At 29.4% G+C, this 24,374-nt stretch overlaps 1 protein-coding gene across 1 annotated transcript; it reads right to left on the reverse strand.

Moving 5' to 3' along the window:
- Positions 1 to 5,967: 5,967 nt before the first annotated feature.
- On the reverse strand, positions 5,968 to 22,418 carry LOC132714923 (uncharacterized; the record flags this gene model as incomplete). Its single annotated transcript, XM_060697849.1, has 6 exons — positions 22,280 to 22,418; positions 7,744 to 8,615; positions 7,395 to 7,468; positions 7,170 to 7,228; positions 6,896 to 7,008; positions 5,968 to 6,052 (listed from the first exon to the last, which is right to left on the reverse strand). Coding segments are annotated over exons 2-6 (1,184 nt in total), but the record flags the coding sequence as incomplete, so codon positions are not given.
- Between the last annotated feature and the right edge of the window lie 1,956 nt (positions 22,419 to 24,374).

Below are 24,374 nucleotides of genomic sequence, written 5' to 3' on the forward strand. Positions count from 1 at the left end.
TTAAATTTTTTTCAAAGAATTGTACTTATCACTTTTTTAAAATACATCAAACTAGAAAAAGTGACGTTACACTATTTAAATACATCAAACTAGAAAATTTGTATATGGATTTTACAATGACCTGTAAATTATTATCATTAATAATTGATCAAAATAGTAAACTTGTGTAAAATTATAATCTTCACACAAATGTGTACGTTATATAGTTTTATAGTTTAGTTTTTCAAACTAGAAATACATTTTCATTTCAGTTATTTGTTTGAAGATAATGAATATCCTTGAATCAAAGGGTAAACGAGGGATGATCCAGAGTGACCTAAACCTTTGAATTTCACATGTGTAGTTTAAATTAATATCTAAACCATATATTAAAAAAACGGAACGTAAATTTATAAGATATCATATAACTATTATATATTTAGTATAATGTGCAAACTTGTCATGCGATTCTATAACTATAGTAATACATATGCGGCGCATGCAGATTTTTGGTCAGTTTTTAAGTTAAATAAATCCTAAGTCAAGATAAAATAAACATGAAAAAAGCGCAAACTAAAGCCTCATCTGATTCCGTTCTATAATACTATTATATCAAAAAAATTGTATTCTAAATGTTGCAATTTCATAAAAAAAAACAGTGTTCAAGGATAGTGCGGTGTAACCAGTGTTTCTAGCCAAGAAATGGCGTTTAAAGACAAACAGAAATCCGTATAATATTTAAGTTATGTAATTATATCGTACAAATACCACAATAAACGCTTAAGATAGTTGATAAAACCAAAAGGGAAAATCCGGTGAAAAAGAACCTGAACAAATACCGTTTTTCGACAACAATGGACAGTGCAGAAGGGCATTATTCCATGTAAGACAGACAGACAGAATATGACAAAAATGTCGTAAATTTTCAATTTGCTACACACGAAAACAAATGATCAGGAAAATGACTGAGCTGTTAGGCTTCATAGATCGGAAATCTTTAAATAATTTGAAAAAAAATATAGAAAAATAATGTCACTTTAGGTTATTTTGATTTATCATATAACCTGACTTGGTTAATGTCTCAAATCTTCAGTTATAAACTATTTACTTAATACAGCAAATCTACGTATAGAGTGTACAGTGTGTCGAAAACATTAATTGCGACTTTTTGGAATGGTATTTGAAATTTCTTTTAAACGCTTTAGTTAAAGGTTTCACACTATCTACAATACATAAAATTAAGGTCATGCATACAACATATAGTCCGTATTCTCCTGACATAGCTTCGGTTTATTTCTCAATAAATGAATCCATGAAGAAACAAGATAGGAAATACGGTTCTGATACCTTTATGTGGAGTAATTATTGTAAAAATGTCGCATTGTATGACCAGCAATGGTTTACAGTCATTTTCCAACAAAATATTCATAACAATGAAAATAAGTCAAATTAATTTGAATAAAAACATGAATTAATAGCAGTCTGGTTCACATGTCGCCTTTAAGTAAACGGCGTCTTAAACAACTATAAAAGGGACGTTATGAAATGAGCTACGACGTTCACCGCGTAGGCCACATTGACAATTTTGTTTTGTATGTAGTTTTTCAATGACTTGTTATTTTGCCTAATATTTTGTTAAAAGATGCTGGACGTTATTAAATACATGATGGCATTATACTGTTTAACCATATATCATTCACACCAAACATTTGCATTTTTATGGATCATCTCTCGTATAATATAAAACTACCGATCTAATCTGACTTTATTTCAGAATAAACCATTTAATTTCAAGACTTAAACGAAAAAGATTATTGGTATTTTTACGGTAAAGATAACAGTAAGTTAACTATGATTTGATGCAGTTGAAAAATATATTGTTTCAACAAATTAAATTTTTTAATTATACTGCACTTGAAGAATATTCGGATATACAAATAAAATGTAAATCCCCCCCAAAAATGTTTAAAATTTTGCTACCTTACTTAATAAAATGGACTTAGTTAAACATTCACAACATATATTTGAAATGAAATGTGGTTGTAAAGAATTTTTGAAACAAAAACTCTCCGTTTTCTAAACGCTTTGCAAAACTTTCGATCGTTATATAATGCGGAGGGTGACGGAACAGGATATTCATAGAACATATATGTAATTTTTTGTCGACAATTATTAAATAAATGAAAAAACACGCTATTTTAGATCATAGTAAATGTTTAGAGTCATTGACATATGATGAATGATTATTGACTACAATCATTCATTGCACATTCCTTTTTTGAGAACACTTAGCGAATGACAGAGAAGCATAGTTCACATGGTGTATTTTACATGTAGAAAAAGCCAGTGTACGGAACTAGGATATATCTAGCGTGATAGCTTTGCCCTGAGTCTACTGACCTGACACAAACAAACTTGACAAACTATAATTTACCATCTGGTCATGAACCAACCAGCAGATAACAATCCTTCGAACATGCAAATGAATAACTAGAGTTTGACTTATATTTAATGAAATTTCAATAAATGAAAAGGCATTGTCGTTTTCATTTATTTAACTAAGAGGAACTAAATATTATACAAAATATAAGGTAACAAACTAGAACAATTTGAATAATTATAACAAACCTTAGCAAAGATTGAAATATTTAATTTTTCTATAATTTTTTAGTTTGCTTGCTGATTTAAAGGTTCAGCATGTCCTGAAAAACATTTCGGCATGTAATATGATATCGCTCCGGTGGCACAAAGGTGACATGTGTGTGTTTTTCTCGTGGTCACGAGATACTATGTCCTGGCCATGATTTACAAAGTCGTGGCCACGAGTAACTAAGTCGTGGCCACGAAATAGCTAACTCGTGGCCACGAGATACTATGTCGTGGCCACGAGTTACTAAGTCGTGGTCACAAGTTACTAAGTCGTGGCCACGAGTTACTGAGACGTGGCCACGAGTTACTTAGACGTGGCCACGATATACTATGTCATGGCCATGAGTAACTAAGTCGTTGATACGAGATAATTAACTCGTGGCCACGAGATACTATGTCGTGGCCACGAGTAACTAAGTCGTGGCCACGAGTTTCTAAGTTGTGGCCACGAGATAGCTAACTCGTGGCCACGAGATAATTTGTCGTGGCTACGAGTTACAAAGTTGTGGCCACGAGATAGTTTAGTCGTGGCTACGAGATAAATAACCAATCAGATTACCCCATTTATGTGGATTTCCCTTATTAACTAGACATGTGCTATAGTACAAGGATACCCCTAATTTACCAGCCTGTAAAAGTGTAATTTATGCAACTTATTGACTTGTCCATAATTTTTCATTTAGCGTAACTGTGACCCTAATGTTTGACCCAATGACCTCAAAATTATTAGATGTCATCTACTGATCAGGTGCAATGATCTTTCTGGGTTATTAAACCTTGGCTTATCCTTTCTAAATTATTCATCAAACAAGGGTTTTACCTTATAGGCTACCTACTGTTAATATCCCCTACAAATAAAATAAACCAGGACTTATTCCTTCTCATGTTATCGTATAAACAAGGTTTACAGGCCGTTTTACGTAAATGATATGATCCTTTAGACAAGTTCAAAGTGAATATCTTCAGTGCTTTCAAAGATTAATGTTGCATGTAAAAGTAAGTTGTTAAGTTTAAAAAATTCATAATATATATAGTGTTTTCTGATTGGTTAATTATCTCGTGCCCACGACTTATCTATCTCGTGGTCACGACTTACTAACTCGTGGCCACGACATAGTATCTCGTGGCCACGAGTTAGCTATCTCGTGGCCACGATATAGTAACTCGTGGCCACGACATAGTATCTTGTGGCCACGAGTTAGCTATATCGTGGCCACGATTTAGTGACATAGTATCTCGTGGCCACGAGTTAGCTATGTCGTGGCCACGACTTAGTTACTTGTGGCCAAGACATAGTATCTCGTGGCCACAAGTTAGCTATGTCGTGGCCACGACTTAGTAACTCGCGGCCACGACATAGTATCCCGTGGCTACGAGATAAATAAAAACACACACACATGTCACCTTTATGCCACCGTATATTGCTGATTGAGTTGGAATTTCTATTTGGTTTAAGACTTTGAAACAAACATCTAAATTATATTATTATGTTCAAATTATGTTAAATTATAATGTCTAAATGATTATTAAAATAGTTTATCAACACTGTAACTATGGTCCATTTTTAGCATGAACTGATATGTTATGTATCGAAAGATCTTCACTTAATATATTTTGTAAATAAAATATTTGACGGAGATGATAAAATATTTTGTTTCATCATTTCGTTATATACTCATACTGATTTCCATTTGAAGAACATAATTTGGATACATTAGCCCTTTCGCTGCCAGAGGGTTATTGTTTTATTGATCACCTATTTGCCAGAGGAATTTTTAAGAAATTATTATTTATTAATTAATATAATTATAATTATTTGTTATTAGTATCATAATAATTATATATGTTTCCAAATCTGTCAGTATAATAATAATTATTGTCGATGGTACATTTTTTTTATTATTATTTGTATTATTATTATTATTAATTTATTATTATTATTATCATTATATTATAGAAACGGTTAAAGCCGTCCATATGGCAAATACGCCGAAAATATCATGGGCGGCTTAAGCCGTCCCTATGGCAGTGAAAGGGTTAGTTTATTGTCTGTACTCTAGAAATACAGCATATATGTTATAACCGTACTCACATTTATTATAAGATGAATCAAATTTAACATTTAAAACAAACATCTGATATTATAAATTGTTAAAAGTCATGTCGAATGTATATACGTTGATCAAATGATTTGCAAAATTTCCACAATACAATGTTATTTAAAGATTCAGACGAAAATAACAATATGGTCTAGCGATATTATTCACTGAATGAGCCCATTCAAGTAGATAAAGATAGATATTACAAAATCGTCGTGGATCGTAAAAATTAAAATCATCGTAGATGTCATATAGATAAAACAAAATTGTAAATGAAAGAACAATAAATGCATTTATTGTTCGGAACTTGGATGCATCTTGTGTGAAACATAAACAATAGCCAGTTGAACCGGGTGATGCTCCCCGAATAGGTTTTGGACACAGGAAGGTATATTTCTTGTAGTGTCAGAGTTTTTTAACATACAAAGTTCAAAGTAACAAAAAAAAAGAAACCCAAATGTTGTGCGCGACACGCTGTCTCAATATGGTGATCATTTATGTGAAATAGTTGTAAAATCCGACTTCAAATAACGAAAATATTGGCCAGACACGATTTTGTTTCAAGGTCATGCTGAGACCTTGACCTTCAATGTAGAGACCCAACTGTGGCACACGACACATCGTCTCAATATGGTGATCACTTCTGTGAAAAATAGTTGTAAAGTCCAACTTAAAATAACGAAGTTATTGGCCGGACGTGAATTCTGGACGTATGTACAAACGAACGGACTGACGGACGGACAACCCGACGACTATATGCTCCCCCGAAATTTTTCGGGGAGCATAATAAATCATTTACATTATATACACCTTATACTTGAACATGTTTTTTTTTTTTGGCAATTTTTTTTATCTATCACTCTTTATTTGTTTTACTTTTAAAACAAACGTAACTAATTATAATAATTTGAAAAAAAATAAAGAAATTAATTTTTTGACATGATTTCCAGCATTCTAAACGTCATCTATAATTTTGGTGAAATCACGTCAACCCAATCAATGTATTGCATTTTAGTATGTGTGTATGCATAAAAAGCTGACAATGAGAAAACGGCGCAAGTTATAAAACATGTCCTTTTCTTGATCTTGTTTTGAGGATTTGGAAACATCTGGGGTCTAGAGATAATTTTATTATTGGCTTAGTATAATATTCATTTTAATGTTCTATTCCGTTAATTCACTTAGATAATTTAAAGCGAAGGAAAAAGTATATCTTAACAATAAAGCAATAAACACATACTTGCCGTCTGAATGGTATCCATAGGAATCATTTCCTAATCCAGGTAGAAGATTATTTGGATAGTCATCCGGTACCACACCGATAGCTAGAATGAAATAATATTTATGTGTTATTTTATTGTAAAATTCAATTAAGAGTCATCCCATTTTATAAGTATCAAACTTTAAATTAGAACAAAATATTTAATAAATAAATAAAAAAACAATAGATAAATAAATTAAATCATTAATCAATTGATTGATAAATTTATAAATAAATAAATATTTAACTTTGAATTAGAACAAAATAAATAAATCAAATAATAAATAAAGAGACAATAAATAAGTTAATAAATAATAAATAAATAAAAAAAAAAATTACTATGTTATTTATAATTGCATAGATTAATACATAATAAATAAAAAATCAATAAATTATTTAGGGAATCGTTAAATGGTTTACGTTTACTATAAGACACATTTATTTAACGTAATTTATGACTAATTGAATATGTAATAAAAAGAGTCACGGTGTTCCTTGTAAACTTATCATATGGATACTATGATAATCAGAAAAAAAGTATTATTAATAAATAATAAAACAAACTTATATTCTTCAAAATTTGCTTGCTATGTATTGATGGTAGATTATAAATTAATTTTCAGAAAGTATTTACAGATAAAGATGAATATTTTAACTTAATACTCCTTCATATATTAACTATTATAGAAACATATTTTAATATAACATTCATTTTTGTTTGTTTCATGACGATAAGGTATCACTAGATTTCATCATAAACATGATATGCTCAAAAGTCTATCTGAAGGTAATGAGAATTTTGACGACTTTTCTTTAATTCCTTAAGCAGTATTATGGTACACAAACTCATTATGGCTAAACACTTGACTCAAGTTACATTTGATCGAACGTTATAGCAAATATTTACCTATACCCCCGTCTCTACCAATGCTCATAACCTCGATTTCAAAACAGTCCAAATGTTTTAATTTCTTTTTGTCAATAAATAACCCACGATCGCCTTTTGCTTTTTCATCATAACTGAAAAAGAAAGCAAATCAATCGTATTGATCAAAACAGGTAAACATTTCCTATAATTTTAAAATAGTGTTAACCTATAAAAGATTTACAATATATTTTGAAATAATTGCATATAAATTACAAAGTTTAAGTTAGTGTAAAAATTAGTTGTTTTATGTCACCTGATTAAGTCTCCGTCAATAATTACGTTTGTGCAAACAAGTTGTCTGTTCAGCAACGGCTGAAAACAAAATATAATGCGAAGTTAGTAATTATTAATTGTATCATTTAAAAATAGAAACACATTTTACATTTACAATATATTTTGATTTCGTGATGATTGGATAAGTCGTTTAAAAAAATACAAATAAAAGCTACAACACACTCAAATAATATAGGATACTAACTTGATCTTTTGGTGAACATAGAGTCTTTGTCACTGGTGCTGCTTCGTTTGCTTTTACTGATTCTTCTCTAAGTGCTGATTTATGAAACAAGAAAAGAAGCGAAATAAATACGGTAGTTTACAAAATAATTAAAAACACGTGTATTAACACTGGGGATTAGAAGCTAGTGTATAACATGTAAAACATTAAAAAAACTTTTTATTAACCATAAATGAATATAACAAATGTTAATTCTGAGAACATGTTTTATATTAGGCGTTTAATTGATAAGACAAACATTATTAGTATAAAATGGTTATCTTGTTTAAACATATATCATCAAAGAATACTTTGAAAGTTATAAACTTACCTGCACCAGATCCGGTTGACTTATGTAACACTCCTAGTTGTTTACAAGTTTTCATCAACTGTTCGAGATTACAGTCAGGCATGAAGTCGTACGTTTCGATCTTATTGTTCGCTTTGATTCTTTCTAGCTGGTCTCGGACGAGATGGAGATTTTGTTTGTATGACAAGGAACTGATGAACAATTTGTAAGGCTGATCAACTTCTGATTGTAATGTGTCTCTCATGCCATTTGTTTCATCAACTAGGCTTTTATTCTCTTTTTCTAGATTTTCGATCTTTTTCATGCCTGCTTCCATTATATCATCTCCATATTTAAGCATGGCATCGGCAAGTTTTGTGATATGTGAAATAATTTTATCCCTGAACAATTTGACGTCAAGGGCAAACTTGTTGTTGACATCTTTTACATGGTTCTTGTTGCGCCTGATGCTTCCTAATAGAGATTTTGCTTCATTGTCATATGTTTCTATGTCCTTCTTCAACATTTTGAACTGTTTACCGTCTTTATATCCATCGATGTGTTCAAGTATATACTCTACTTTACAGCTTTTATGGGAAATTACCATACAATCGCCACAACCGACTTGGCCATGTTCGGGACAGAAAAATTTAATAGGCTCGTTTAGATGTTTAGAACAATTATCAAACGTTGGTGTTTCACCTTTATTAGATATTGCCCCGACAGTTGGATCCAGTCTATGCCCCCGATTAAGCTTCCATTGTTTATGTGTATCAAAACATCGTTGACACATTTCTTCTTCACATTGTGAACAAAAACCATCCGAGTATGTTGATGCCTTACGTTGCTCACAAGGTTTACAATATTTACGAAGTTTCTTTCCAGATACCTCCATATTTCAATAGTCAAATAATCTGAAAAATAAACAGTAGTAACAGTTTCAAATATAAGCTAGACACGTGATTTAAATTTTGTAGTTTTTAAACAGAAGTAAAGTAAACGTCTTTGACTGCTTCCTCATCTGATCTTCCTTGCTAAGAAAAGGTCATTTCTTTCAATGCACAAATTAGTCATTGTTTTATAATTTGATTAGGTCATTCTGGTATTAATGCTTTTCCATAAACATCTAGTAGAATTTCCATTGACAATAATACATTCTTAAAACGGTTAGCTTTACATAATACGAAATTTCTTTTATTATCTGAATATGTATTATCTGGTTTGTTTGTATGTACAATTCAAGGTCTGTAAACTGTAAATACATTATCGCATCTGCAGGTAGACTAGCATACAGAACATGAATAAATTGTGCAAGTGATAAAATAACAATGACCCAAACTGGATAAATAATCATATGAGTGATTATCAAAGGTATCTCCCGATTGAAAGATATTGACTTATCAAATTATTTAACACCACTTAAGTCTTTCAAAATGACTATGTAGCAATCCTGTATAGATGATGATGTTGTTGATTTTCCAATTTTTTCTTTCAAAAAAAAAAGTATTTAAATATAATGTTTTCATTCCTGTTGATTCCTGCTAATGCAGCAGTTAGAAAGGACTTGTATTAAACATTCATAGCGATTTTTGATGTCTTATGGTACTGTTATTGAAAGATTGTGACTGACATTTATTTAGCAAATACTTTATACTACAATTATGTACACTAAGTTCATAACCAAAACATAGAGACAAAAAATTGTTAAAGAAAGCCCAACACGACAAACTTGACAATGTTACAGGCTAGGTTTGATTGAGCCTGTTCATGAACGGTATTAGAAAATGCAAGTTACCGTCCACGTCCCCCCTAGCTCCGGCGTAAGCAAAATTCAACATTGAAACATGAAAAGTGGCGAAATTTTGAATTTATAAACATTCGCGGTGTGTTCATACGGCGGTAATCATGGAACCTTCGATGTGACACCGTAGTGCTATTTCATGTAAAGCGGCGTATGGTCCCCAAGTAAAAGAATGTGTGTGCCTTTAATAAGAGAACAATAAAAGTTTGAAAGGGGATCTTAGGTTATGAAGCCTGCTTATCACAGACAAGACTTCAAACGACAAATGTTAAAAAACAGGCAACATATCCTAAGGGTGATTATACAGTATTCAAGTAGGAATACTGGAACCATGCCCCAAGTTGAAAAAGGCCAAATAGCAGGAAAAAAGTACCGCATAACATGTACAAACGACAATAATGTCGTGCTAAATGATCTTCAAGGATAGAACATATAACATCATTGATTAAATGTACGTGGAGACACCATATGGTACAAATAATAAGGATGTGACAATACAATAGAGAAAAAAGAGAATCCCTTCACAAAGTCCAACACGACATAATTGAAAATATTGCAGGATCAATTTGATTAAACTTTAAAAAGATATATAGGTTTGATTAAACATCACATATTGATAATCAAAACCATTATACTGATATATAGTAGAAAATTGTCGCCATATTAAACAATGTTCTTCGTTACAGACTTTGAAAGTTATCAGGCAAACAACCCTAAATCTTGCTCTATGTATAAACTATTAATTCGAAATATGAATAACAAAAAAATGCAATGTTTTTCATAGTTGTCATTTTTTTATCCAATTCTGAATTCAGATATATTTAACAATTACATATTTACCTTTATCAAACAACCATGCCGATTTTGCGACTCCGTAACAATGGGATATATTTTGACGTGACGTCATTAGTGTTACACAAACATAGTGTAAAGACGCGCTAAATGTTAGCGTTATACTATAAGCGTGAATGAACAATGATTATCTTTAACTTTAAACTGTCTTTTTTGAGTATGTGATAAATAGAATATTAAATTCGTGTAAGTTCTTAACTGAATTTATTGAACTCGTTGAATAAAACAATATTATGCGCCAGAGGCTCACATAATATAACTTTATTCAACTCGTGCAGTAAATTCAGTATTGAACGTACACTCGTTTAATATACTCTATGTTACACACATTTCTTAAAGAGTCAATAAGTGAATATTATTTATTGATTTATTTGTACGGATTACATCAGACACCTTTTTCTATCAGGGAGAAAAATAAAACAACATCTGTATTACATATTTAAACGTCGTTATTTGACGGTGTATAAGCTTAAACTGTTTGCTATTACAATCAATTTTCTGTTTTAAGTTAAATATATATATATATATATATATATATATATATATAATATAATATATATATATATATATATATATATATATATATATATATATATATATATATATATATATATATATATATATATATATATATATATTTCTTTTAAAAATTGACTTTATTAAGCATATCGTAAGATCAGTTAAATTCACTATTGTATTTAGAAATGTGATATATTTTCAATAAAAATATTGCTTTAACTGTTGCAAAATCAGTAAACCTTTCTTATTTAAACCTTTCATTATTAAAAGAAAACTTGATATTTCTATATACCAAATGTCTTACGAGAATTCTTTATTAAGAAAGTTGTATTTACAGTTATTATGTTTTTATGAATGTATGAAGCATAATGTAATCATTTCAAACATTGAATATTTTCTGATTTATGATTGAAGTAAAAATTTTTAAATATATTTTTGATTTCCTTATGCTTTTGACAAGTAAACTTTTTATGAGGTTTAAACTTTTTTGTTTTCAGAAAATGTTTGGACTGTTAAAGCACCATTGATGACATATTAAGTCTATATCTCTGTGTGTCTATTGGTTCAAACTGAAATATCAAAATAAAAAGTAAAAAAGTAGCAATCCTTTGATTTTTTTTTCAAATTTGTACTAAGTCTTGTTTTATTTTAATATAAAGATGAATATGAAGCAAGTTTATTTTGAACAAACGGAATAGAAACTATGAATATGCAACATATAGATACATTTGTAATTGAATTCCATACAACATGTACAAAGTACTAAACTAAAATTATACCAAACGATATTTCAATAAAATAACCAATGAGTTACTTTTTGGAAACTGTTACAACATAAATAAGTTAAGTTTTTGAGAATAGAGTATTACGGAGGCTAAATAAACGTGTGCATAGATATCTGATATAAATACAAAATAAAATTTGAATTTCCTGACACATGCATAATCTTTAAACCTCGTCCAAACACGAGGTAGACAATTACCGACGAAACTTCCTTCTCTTAAACCTTAAACTGTCGTTATTTGAAACCAAACCTTTCAGTTGTCAAAAAAAAAGTAAACCTCATTGCTTTCCCAATTGATTATCTGATAGTTCCCCAATATTAACATAAACACGGTATAAAAATAATGATATATAAATGAATAATTGAAAGGTTTACATATGACTTATATTCTTTATGCACTGAAGTATTAGAGTAAATCGAATTCATTCAAATAACTTAAGTGTCTCACAAACTTATTTGTTCACAAAGGTAGTAAAATATTGTTGGTGTAGTATCAATGGAAAAAACGATCTAGGGTATTATCATAAGGTACAATATTGATTGAAAGGGTGAATCGTTAAAACTCTAGTTCATAAATCTTCCAGGTTGATTAACTATTTTATATTCACGTTTATAATGTATACACACTTAAGCAATTTAAAGTATGATTCGATAGATGATATGTCTGTCAATTAAAAGAAAATGAATTAATAAGACATTTTACTTCATTACTTACTAAGTATATAACATACATTCACTATCATATTAAATCTAAGGCTATTATGCCGTACAAATCAGCAGAACTTAAGTAAAAATGAGACAAACATAAATAATAATCAAAATAAAAGTTAATTCATGTCGCTTTACAAGGTTTAAATAAGTGAACTTAAGTGAAAATGAGGCAAATATAAATAATAATCAAAATAAAAGTTAATACCTTTCGCTTTACAAGGTCTTTCAAAATTCCATTTTATTTAGTTCCGCCCATTGTTTTCTCGTTTAGGGCACACGCTTTTTATTACTTGGGGACCATACGCCGCTTTTCATGGAATGGCACGGAAGTGTCACATTGAAGGTTCCATGATAACCGCCGTATGAACACATCTGCGGATGTTTCTAAATTCAAAATTTTACTATTTCATGTTTAAATGTTGAATTCTGCTTAAGCCGGTGCTAGGGGGCGTGGACGGTAACTTGCACTTTCCAGTACCGTCCATGAACAGGCTCAATCAAACCGAGCCTGCAACATTTTCAATTTTGCCGTGTTGGGCTTTCTTTAGGGATTCTGTATTTATCTATTAAATAGCTGTTTTAAACAACTGTTTGTTTGCGTGAAGAAATATACATCCACTAAATACGTTGAATAAACATCACTTATATACCATGAGCCTTTAGATTGTATGTTTATAACAATTTATTGTAAACTTGGATACAATTTCTTTCGGTTCACACATTTGATCTGAATAAATACTAGTAAATCGTTAAAGATAATATGCCTTCGTCCTGTTTTTAATGACAATTTTGTTATCCTGAACAGATTATTTTGTGTTTTGAAAAACGCGTCTGATAAACTAGGCTAAGCATTTTATGTCAAACATTATGTCAATCGTATTACTGAATACTGTTTAATCATTGGTGAATTGATTTTATAATACATGTAGGTGTATGTGACCATCAAAGTTTTTAACGTAAAGTATGGTATTTATTCAAAATATGTACAGTTTATTCAATCTATGATTAAACGTCCTGGTTGATTCACCATATATTATATATTCACGTTTAAAACAAATATTAAGTTGAAAACCTCGTTCACTATTCTTATCAGTTTTTACTTTTATATAAAAAGACAGATATGCAAATGAACAATATTGGTTGGATTTTATCAATAAAAATAAATGAAGTTCAGCTTTGAAGGAGAACAGCGTCAGTGCAATATAATATTGATTATCAAATTACTTTATAGTGACAATATGTGAAGGACTGAAGAAAAAAAAATTATATGCATGGATAAAAAGTTTTACCTGTAACTTCAAAGTTGATGTATACGAGGTATGTTCAAAAAGTTCGTGGATTTTTGCTGTCATTTTTTACTTGGTTCATAAAAACACCCTTAGTGGATATGAATCGAAAGAGTGTCTTTATTTTCAAAAGTAAGATTTACTTTTATTGTTAACTTTTATTTCCTTTACGAGTTATGTGCACTTTAATAACCATGGCAACGCAACATCGGCGCACGCCGAAATTTTCATATAATGTTTAGATATAAACAAATGTTGAAACAAATTAAATGATTGTTTTATGAAGTTAAATACAAGTAATCATCTATTAATATTAAAATTACATAAATCTGACTTTTGGCGTCGTTTGGACGTTGAATAGCTGAACAAACAAGTTTTGAGCAGCAGTAGACAGACGGGTAAGTTGGGAAGTATAAACCCCGTTTAAAAACTATAAATTCGCTCTTTCGGAAATTTTTACCAATAAATGTGGTATACTCCTTTATATTTTTATAAGGTGATTAAATTAACGAAAAACAATGAGTTGTCGAGCAAGTCACTTGGTTTCAGGTCGCGCAAGCGATAGAATAATTGTCAGTTGATAAAATATTTTCTTTATCATCGATAATCATATTGTTTAAAGATCGGACGAGGGCGGTTTCAAATTGATACTATCAATCAACAATTGAATTAACTTAATAACACTGTCCGTTTACACTGTTGGTTTAGAGTCTAAATTACTCAAAAATCCCGATAAAGAGCGGAAAGTATGCGGCACTCGGACCTTTATACGGAGAATGGAGCGAATAGATGACCACTTTATATCTCGGTTCATCATCGCAAACAGAAAAAAGGTTTTGGTATATGATCCGCAGATATTGAACACTAAAAAGAGTACTTTCAGAAACAATGACGCTGGTAAAATGTTTCATTTATATTGCGACGTCACGAACGTCATTTTGTTTCATCATCAGCGTGCGCCGGATTGTGCACCCCTTGTGATATGTAACTGTCACAGAATTTTTATTTGTAAACATATTGTATTGCTTTTTTCGATGTTTATTAAGGACATATTTTCATATATGTCTCTTGTAAAATCATATACGCAAATTAAAAGATGTGAACAGTAGAGCCGCAGTCCACGATCATTTTGAACAGCCCTCGTACAAAGAACAAAACAACGCTAACACATAAACTCGCACTAAACGATCTGAATGGAGACAATTAATATACCTAAGCCTGTATAGCCTATGTTTCTTTAAACCAGTTACTATAAACTGATTTTGAACGTCGGTATATATCTTAATCTTAAGCGGTACACACATTTGTTTTTTATATTGACTCGAGGCTTTTATTCATATATGTACAAAACTCTATTTTATTCCAGGTTAACAGCACTTTCTAAAGACAAATGCCGTGAAATATAATCTGAAATAACTTTCTTTTGATATGAAAACTTTCTGATTAACTAGACATATACATGCTATATTAATTGAAGTTAAGTTATGGTGAATTATTGTGTGTTTACAACCTTGTAAGACTAATGTACAGACGCAGTGACCAATTTTAGAATGTAATAGCTCAATGCATTTTCCTGTGGGTTTGAATATATATAAACAATGCACTTTCAAAAAAGTGTTATCGATAACCATACAAGATAGTATTTACAGAAAATACCGGTAACCATACCGGATAGTATTTACAGACAATACCGGTAACCATACCGGATAGTATTTACAGACAATCCTTGAAACATACGCTTACATCTATGTTTTGTCAATGCGTCCTTTAATATAATTATAACTCAAACATAGAATCCGACCATTTTATATTGGCTACGCCCTACAAAATAAGGATGTGTCTAAAAAAGTTTAGACAAATAATTCTACTGATCTTAAAGTGGTTACAGATTAACTCAATATTTAAGTCGTACGTTTAATCTAAGGGCGTAACATTGAAATTTTGAGTATATTTATAAATATTTTTTTTAACAATCATACAGTAACTGCAGATACTAATGTGATTAGATTGAAAGTATTTTAAAGCATGTCCTTATTTGCCCACATTGAAATTACATAAAGTAACATCGTATGACATATGTTACTGAACATATTACGCACTACGAAAACAGATCGGAGCTGTCAGTAAAGTTGTATTACTCTTTTGTTTTCACAGAGAGAGAGAGACAATAATATGCCTTAATAACTAATTCATATATAGCACACTGGGCCGGTCAATGCTGAAATACATGTAGCTTTTAAATTATGATATTGACTAAAATTCTTCGTGGTTGAAGACAGTTGTTATAAGTATACTAGGTTGATAGACCATTGTGATATACACACATCGAAACCATTTAAATCAGTATAATGTATACATATTACAAAAGAAGAAAAAAACATGAATTAATAAACAAATATACAAATAAGTAATAAAAGAGTAACTACATCTAATAAGTGTAAAATGCAAGTTTATTCAACATACTGTGTTTTAACTCGTATATCAATACATATTATGCTGTATAATCTACAAAAATGCAACTGAAGGAAATTGACGATCAATAAGCGTTTATTAATAATATTTATTTTCAACAAAAACAAACATAAATAATTTATTTGTTATCATATGTTTACTTATATTAAACGTATCGTTTATTCCTTATGTCACTTATGCCGGTTTCATTTCACAACATGGTACTTTATATGACTTGAAACTTTATTTCTTGTTATTGTATAATGAGGAGGTGAATGAGCATTTTTTATTTAAAGAAATCATTTGCATATATTGCCTTGGTGATAAGAACATATGTGGTGAATGAGCATTTGCATATATTGCCTTGGTGATAAGAACATATGTGGTGAATGAGCATTTTTTATTTAAAGAAATCATTTGCATATATTGCCTTGGTGATAAGAGCATATGTGGTGAATGAGTATTTTTTATTTAAAGAAATCATTTGCATATATTGCCTTGGTGATAAGAGTATATGTGGTGAATGAGTATTTTTTATTGAAGTCAAAATATTGTCTTGTTTACATGTTGTTACATTACAAACTATATCACATGTATTGCTTCCTCAAGTAACAAACATCATACACTCTCTAAGTTCGTGTATTTCTTCACAAAATTAGGATTGTTTTGAAGCCAACATGTGTATATATCTTAAAATATATGTTTTAAGTCAATTTCTTTATCAAATATAAATTAATGTACAATGGCCCATTCAAAACAGCGAGTGTTTTAGGTGAATATATAAAAACACACTACAGTAAGTTGTTTATTCTTGATTTTCCAAAGATTGAAAATGAGAGCTATATTATGTCGTTACAAAAATATTGCAGGTAACTTAATTGTCATACGACAACTTGCGTCCACATTTGATCTTGCAATAAATGATCGATATAAACAAAAACACGTTAAATCATAGTATTGTGCATTGAACAGTTTATATATTACTTTAATTCTACAATGAAATATCAAATTCATTCAAACGTTGATGTTAAAGTATCAATGATACAATAATCTTGTTCGTTATATAAAGTATTGCAATGATTGTTGATATTATGTTTCCGGGTTGATATTATACCATTTTATATTAACATTTTTATTGCTTATAAGTGTGCATATATCATGTAATTTTTGAAAGAAACATTTTTAAATTATAACTTGGAAGTAAATGTAAACAGTTTAGTGGATATGTACACAATGTTATCGATAAAAACATGATAATATATCTGTCAGCTTAAAATATAACCATCAGTATATAACATGCGTAAAACATATTCAAATTAAGATATTTACGCCGGTAATATTGATGTAGAACTTAAATAAAATATTTAGCAAACACTAATTATAACCAAAATAAAAGTACATTTTGTATTTACATGTCGCTTAATCAGTTTTGAATAGCTATTTTATATAACAATGTGTGTTCGTTATCACTTATACATCCGCTTGTTACGTCAAATAAAAATCACTGATATACCTCAAACCTTTAGAACGTATGTTTATAAAAGTCGATTTTAAACTGGTTTTAACTTTGTTAAAACACTCCACACCGGGAATTGTGAAAAGTTGGTTACCTTAAACCATTTATTATGTACAAACAATATTTTCTTCCGCGATTATTGAAAAGTGTATACATTAATGTTAAGTTACCGGTGATAACTAATTTGTGTGAATATTTTACATACGCATGGATACAATTTTAGAATATGAAAAAAATGGTTCAATGCTCTTTTATGTGGAATAAAAATGTAAATAGGAATGCAAATGAATTAAGTCATTGTTATAAAAGTGGTATTGATAACCATACCTGAGCGTATTCTCATTACTAGGACGTCACAGAAAGTCCTTTTAATATAGAGCTTGATATGAGATATATATAAAAGAGAGTTATGATGCTAAACATTATCACCAACTGATGCCTGAACGTGCTTTTGTTTTATTTGATTATTATATTTGATAATTGCATGTGTTCTTCTGTCTTCTTTTAACTTTTGATTTTATAGATAATAATAATTTATTTAATATTATCTTAGATCATTTTTGCGGGCATGCATTTTGCACGCTCGATTGTAAGTTTCGTTTTTTCCTACATTCCGAATGACGTGTTAACCGTCATGAAAGTTTTATAGATTATTTAATTTTACCCATGAAATATGGTGCTATATCAGTCAAATATATTTCATATTTTTTAAAAATAAATATGAAATATAAATATGAAAGTGGGAGGAGTCAAAACTCATATTTATTTTACGGGACTTCTTTCGCCATTTTGTTTGAAAAATCTGAAAATTCAAAACAAATTTTTGTCGAATTTTGTTTTGAAAACTATCTATAATGATAGTAAACGGTCTAACTAAGAAAATAAATCCGAACACCAATATCTTTAATTCAGTCATTAACGCTGTACAGACGTTTAAAGAGTTGTTACGTGACGTCACAATGTTGCGCTAATATCACGTGCAAAACAAAAACAAAAATTATTATTACTGCGCGCTGTACAATTGCAGTTGCGTAGCAAGAAAGGGGGTTCGTAACCATTTTTCTTTGATATTGAAATTAAATAAAAAGGTTATTTTTTCGTTTTTCGTGAAATATGGTATATATTTTCACTCAACATGATAAAATGCCACATATTTTCACTCGCCGTCCCGGCTCGTGAAAATATGTGGCATTTTATCATGTTTCGTGAAAATATATTCCATATTTCACTCAAACAAAAAATATCCTCTTAATAATCATACTACAGATAACAGCGAGGTTGGATTGTTAAATATTTCTAAAGTCGTCTACATTTTGACAACATTTTGAATACCTATCAAAGTTACTGGTGATAAATAATATGTGTGAATATATATGAATATGAATATATCGGAAGTGATATAACGTATTATATTACGCACTAGAAAGAAATAACACATATGTTTATAGATTATTATTACTCTTTTGTCAATAAAAATGATATATTTATTTCACACTGGAGATAGTTATTATTATTATTATTATTATTATTTTTATTATTATTATTATTATTATTATTATTATCATTATTATTATTATTATTATTATTATTATTAATATCATCATCATCATTATTATCATTTCATTTGGGAGAAGTATCTTCTTTAAAATTTCTCTGAGTCATTATATTATATTATATTAGTTTTGGGCAATTGGAACCGAGTCAACTAAAACTAAAACAAAAACGTAATGGTAGCTGCAATGCATGCATGATGATGTTCGGTCCCTCTGAGATTTATATGACATAACGCTAACAGAAGAGGATGATATTTATCTATATACCATTTTCAAATCAGATTTTATTCGTCTGCCTACATAAACATGTTTTGAACAGATAGACTTCCAAACAATGTAAATATTGTGCATTGTTCTGTATCTTCATCTATATAGGAATACCTTGATATGCATAATACGAACAATATGCCGTGTTAAAGTGTAACGCATCAGTGGCATGCAATTAACAATGTCAACAACAATAAATTAGGGAAAGAAAGAATCCCTAAATAAGGTCCAAATTGTTACACCCGAAACAGTAGCTGTGAACATACAAAATGTAAACACAGTTGTATTTGAATTACAAGCAAAGTACTAAACTAAAATTATACCAAACGATATTTCATCAAAATGGCAAATGAGTATTTTTTTGAAAACTATTACAACATACCAGAAAATAATTTTTTTTTGAGAAAACAAATGTATTCCGGGGGCTAAATACAAGTGTGTATAGATATTTGATATAATTGCAACATTAAATGTGGGTTTCCTGACACATAACATCTAAAATTTTGGAAACAAATTGATTCCTGGGAAGCATTTATCACAAAAAAATTACATAAGAATTGCAGACTCGGTTTGATTCAGTCTGTACATAAACCTCGTTCAAACACAAGGTGATACATATGTACAGACAATTACTGACGACACTTCTTTTTTTTTAAACCGTCGTTTTCTGAAACCAAACATTTCAGTTGCCATTTTTATAATTAAAGCAGCATAACGTACTTATTTCAAAACCTTGAATCTATTTTTGTAAAATTGATAAAATAAAATAAGGAAAAATTATTTCATTAATTGTTTCATGTTTTTAGTATATAATGATTTGATGTCGAACAAAAATCAAATTTAAAAAAATCAATAAAAATCAGTTAACCTCATTGTCATATGAAAACTTTCGTTCCCATTTCATTGTCTGACAGTTACCCGATATTAACATAAACACGGTTTGAATATAATCATTTATTTAATTTACCCATTAAATATGGTGCTATATCAGTCAAATATATTTCAAATATAAATATGAAAGTGGACGGAGTCAAAACTTATATTTATTTTAATGGACTTCTTCCGTTATTTTGTTTGAGAAATCTGATAGATACAAACCAACTTTTTGTCGAAACTTGTTTTGAAAACTATCTAGAATGATAGAAAATGGTCTAAGAAAATAAATTTCGAAACCAATATCTTTAATTCAGTCATTAACGCTAAATAGTTGTTTACGTGACGTCACAATGTAGCGCTAAATATCGCGTGCAAAACGACACAAAATTATATTTCTGAGCGCTGTACAATTGCAGTTGCGTAGCAAGCAAGGGGGTTCATAACCTTTTTTCTTTGATAAAATAATAAAATAAAAAAGGTTATTTTTTTCGTTTTTCGTGAAATATGGTCCCGGCTCGTGAACATAAGGCATTCCATCATGTTTCGTCAAAAGATATTCCATATTTAACTCAAACGAAATAAATATCCTCTTAATATAATTGAAAAGTTTATATATGACTTATATTGAACATGCAATGAAGTATTAGAGTAAATCAGATTCATTCAAATAACTCAAATGTCTCACAAACTGATATGTTCACATAGATATATAAAATCTCGTTGGTGTAGTAGCAATGGTAAAATACGATCTTATGTATTATTTCAACGTTTTATGATGAATCAAAAGGTGCGTTTAAATAAAACTTCCGGGTTGATAACCTATTTAATGTTCACATTTATTTACGTTTATATTGTTTATATCGGAGCAATACATTGATTTAAAAAAAAAAAAAAAAAAAAAAACTTATGTTAGAACTTTATAACGTGAAATCTTATTAAACATTAATATAAAACAAAAAACAATCAACTTACGTTATTTGATAAGAGATTGGATATATAAAGAACATGATCATTGTCTGTCAATTGAAAAAAAAATTATAACAGTTATAACACTATTTACCTCAGTACTTGCTCAGTATAAACATTCGAATAATATCATATTGAAACTAAGCCTACTATGTACATAAAGTCGTTGTAGAGCTTAAGTAAACATAAAGCTAACAACACTAAGTATATACCTGTCGCATAATAAGTTTAAATAGCTAGTTTATACATCGATTTTTCGGCGTTAACAATTATACAACCACTAAATTTGTTGATTAGAAATCACTGATATAACTTAAGCCTTAAGAGCGAATGCTTATAAAAATCGATTTAAATGAAGCTAAGCTTTATATTTAAACGGAACACATGTTTTTTTGTTGTTTTTTTAATGAATAAATATTTGAAGACAATATACTTTCGTCTTGTTTTTTATTACGGTTTTGTTATTCTTAACTGATTATTTTGTGTTATGGAAAAAAACTTCTGATAAACTAACACATTATCTACATACTGTCATCATCGGTCAATGGTTTTTATAATCTATGAAAGGTGTATGCGACCAACGAAGTTTTTAATGTAGAGTATAGTATTGATTAAAAATACTTGCAGTTTAGATTCCTGCTATTAAACTTCCTGTTTCATTAACTATAATATTTTCACGTTAATGGTAAATACCAATTTGAAACACTCGTTTAACACTGTATCAGTGTTATTTAAAAAAAAATAGATATGCAAATAAAAAAACACTCAACAATGATAATATGCAATACCATATTGATTATTTCGATTTAATTTGCTCTATGAAGAACTGAAGACAAAGCTTATTTTATTCATGTAGAAAAAAAATTAATCTGGAACAAAGTGATCCCTCGAAGCATTAATTACAACAAAATTACAAGAGAATTGCAGACTCGGTTTTGATTGAGTCTGTACATGAGGGATAATGAAAATGTGCAACATTCCTAAAAAAAGTCTTACCTGTACATATAGATACAACAAACAAAACAGGTAAACACATTCACAAACACTAAGCGATCCGTATAGAAAGCAAATATTCCTCAAGCTTGTATACCCTATCTTAAAATCGATTTTTAAACGTCGATAAACCTTCTTTCAATTTAAAGCCTTAACACACATTTATCATATGTACAACGTTTATGTTGGTCTGAATTTATTTCCACTTTAGTTAGTAAACGTCGCTAAATAGATGTATTATTAATGTTTTTGTGCTGTTAAACACATCTGCTTATGTAAACCATAGACATGTTAATAAATTGTTGAAGCATCGTTGAATTATAAATGTTATTTTTGTAGATGATCAAGTATACTGATTTTCAGTCCTCAAAGTATCAATACGTCCTATAACTATTAAATATTGTGTTATCTCAATACACAACTTTATTTATTTAAACGTTCATTTGACAGTGATTGTGAATGACACATGCGACGTTTAACATCTTAAAACTCAAATTTAATGAACACCAAAAAGTAGTACTGCAGTCATCTATTGAATCCTTAAAATCACGTTGCATTGCAAAGTTATAGATGCGCTACTAGAAAAAATAAATATGTCGTTATCTTTAAGGCCTTTGCATTAGAATAGAATGCAAAATCTTTAAGTTCGTTATAGTTTATATCATTAAAACAATATAGCCCTTGTCACATATAGTTCACATTGAAATAACATGTTTGAGCGACCAAAACAATCAACGTTTTGGTTATTTTAACAATACTTTTCAAATGTCATTTAATCTAATTATATTTAGTAATACGTTATAAAGTTTATATAATAGATAAAAAGTAACACGAACACAATGCCAAAATACCAATGCAAATATGTATATTTTTGATAATTTCTATGATAATTTCTATAGGATCAAAAATAAAACGTTTATGAATTCCGCATCCATCGATACTCGTATTATCACGATCTAATATGTTTATAAAATGAAAACAAGTATGCAAAGTCTGGTGTAAAGTTGACAAATGGAAATCGAATTTTTCTCACTTTTAATTGTTTTGTATGGTTTGTAAGCGCGGAAAATACAAGGACTATATGCCTTTACCATTTCTAAAGCAACTTTAAAAGTAACTGCAGAAACTGGTCCAAATGAGCGTTATGTCAAAACAATAAGCTAAAATTAAAATATCAACTTTGTGTTATAAGTGTTATCTACAAGTGTACCTTATTAATTAATACGCCAACCATCGACTTTGAAATTGACAAACATTCCCTATAAAGAAAACTTCAAACACTTAATTTAAGATTTATATGAACAAAAGTGAACATATTTTGTACTCTTAATTTGTATTTGCACAATGTTTGTCCTCATGTAGGCTTAAATTTAAAAGCATTTGTTTACATATTTTCATAAACTTAATTTTTAGAGAGAAAAAAAAACGAAGAAGAAGAAGAGATTATTGTTTTATTGGTAATATTAATCAATAAACCGACCAGACTTTCTATGAAATAACAAATGCAATTATTACCATATGTTAGTACTGGAGATTTTCACAACAATACAAATAAGCGACGTGAGATATCACAAATCGGCATTTTAAACTTGTAATTGTATCATCTAATGTTAGAGTTCAAACGCAATCATTTAATCTTAACTGAACGATTACAGTCTGTATTTATTGATATATACTCATAAACAACAAACATATTTGTCTCGCGTTTGCTAGTTGTTTCTATTTGTTTGCTTTTATCAGTAATAAGGCTTAAAATGTCATTTTACGTACAATGTGACTTTTATTATGTTTTCTGACACGTTGTTTATCACGTCTTAAACCGTTACATTTATTCATTGGCTTTTACTTTTAAGTGTAGATATCTCTTATACATAAAATGTATATCCCCTTAACATTTGGCCCATATTCTCACAAGAACATTGATAACTGAGTTTACATAATAATATATTAGATGTATATAATTATATTAAACTAAAATTTGTGAATTCACGGTCAATAACGTTCTAGTATCTAGACATAAAGAAACTGCTCTGATTAAAATATCCAAATGTTTATATGTGTCAAATAATCTATGTATTTTACTATTATAGATTTACTA

Source organism: Ruditapes philippinarum, unplaced genomic scaffold, assembly GCF_026571515.1.
Source record: "Ruditapes philippinarum isolate M1 unplaced genomic scaffold, ASM2657151v2 ctg6978_1_1_1_1, whole genome shotgun sequence".
NCBI classification, from domain to species: Eukaryota; Metazoa; Mollusca; class Bivalvia; order Venerida; family Veneridae; genus Ruditapes; species Ruditapes philippinarum.